This window comes from Malurus melanocephalus, unplaced genomic scaffold (assembly GCF_030028575.1).
Source record: "Malurus melanocephalus ecotype Western Australia unplaced genomic scaffold, MMel_1.1 scaffold_273, whole genome shotgun sequence".
Classification (NCBI taxonomy): Eukaryota; Metazoa; Chordata; class Aves; order Passeriformes; family Maluridae; genus Malurus; species Malurus melanocephalus.
This window is the reverse complement of record NW_026623505.1, coordinates 394,800-395,800: the sequence shown is the minus strand read 5'-3', so window position 1 is coordinate 395,800 and position 1,001 is coordinate 394,800. Positions and strand designations below refer to the sequence as shown.

Sequence of the window (1,001 nt, the reverse complement as noted above, 5' to 3'; positions counted from 1 at the left end):
GCATCACAGTAAGGAAAGAAACAGCCTAATCCCCTCTTACAAGAAACTATTCGTCATCATTTTTTTTTCCTCCGTGAGAAATACTGTAGGCGCCCATCTCCCTCCTCCCCCACCGCCCGCCCCCGTTGCCAGCGCCGCTCCTTTGCCCGCACCTCTCCTCGCTTCAGGCGTTTCTTTCCAGGGACTAACAAGTTAAGCTGCCCCCTCTCTCCCCCCACCTGCCCCCATACGTACGCTGTACATTCCCCTTTTTAACCTATTCTCCCTGTGCCTAATCCGAGTCCGTCCAGCCCCCCCAACCCTTAAACTGGGTTGCAAAGCCGCTGTACCCTGCAACTCCTAAAACTTCTCTTCTTGCTGTGATTTATATTCTATAATAACAAAAAGGACAACAAAAATATACTGGATCCTCCTGTGGATGACTTTTTTTTTTTTAAATAATGCATTTCCTTCTTCCCCTTTAATTTTTTTTTTTTTTTTTTTTGGCAAGGAAATTTGCTCCATCTCCAGCAGCAACCACTGCTCCTTTTGATGTTGTGGTACGCCGTGCGCATGCGCTTCACATTAGAATTACTGCACTGGCCAGAATAAGTTGGATCTCTTCTTCTCTTCACTGAAACCCTAAATCATATCAAAAGCTAAAGGGATGCTGAGAGTCCGGAAAAAGGGTTACTTTGGGATTTGGTCATTCCCTTTGATAATAGCTGCGGTGTGTGCACAGAGGTAAGTGATGAAGGTATCTCTTTTCCTTTACTTTGAATTGCAATGCATGCTGCTGCTGAGAGGGATGTGCAGCTGGGGGCTGAGAAATCAGAAATAATACAGTATTATTCTTTCTTTTTTCTTTAGTGTCAATGACCCTAGTAATATGTCACTGGTAAAAGAGACCGTGGATAGACTGCTGAAGGGCTATGATATTCGCTTGAGGCCAGATTTTGGAGGTAATTTGACTGCTTTTCAATAAGGGGTTGCATATCCGGGCTGTGTGCGTTGGGGGGGGG

At 45.5% G+C, this 1,001-nt stretch overlaps 1 protein-coding gene across 1 annotated transcript in view; it reads left to right on the top strand.

Moving 5' to 3' along the window:
• The first annotated feature begins 499 nt into the window (after positions 1-499).
• The window catches only part of GABRB2 (gamma-aminobutyric acid type A receptor subunit beta2), a 132,118-nt gene continuing 131,616 nt past the window's right edge, over positions 500-1,001 (top strand). The window contains exons 1-2 of the mRNA XM_057376204.1: positions 500-723; positions 850-941. Coding sequence (XP_057232187.1) covers positions 647-723; positions 850-941 — 169 coding nt within the window. The 5' untranslated portion in view covers positions 500-646. The remainder of the gene's footprint in view (positions 724-849; positions 942-1,001) is intronic.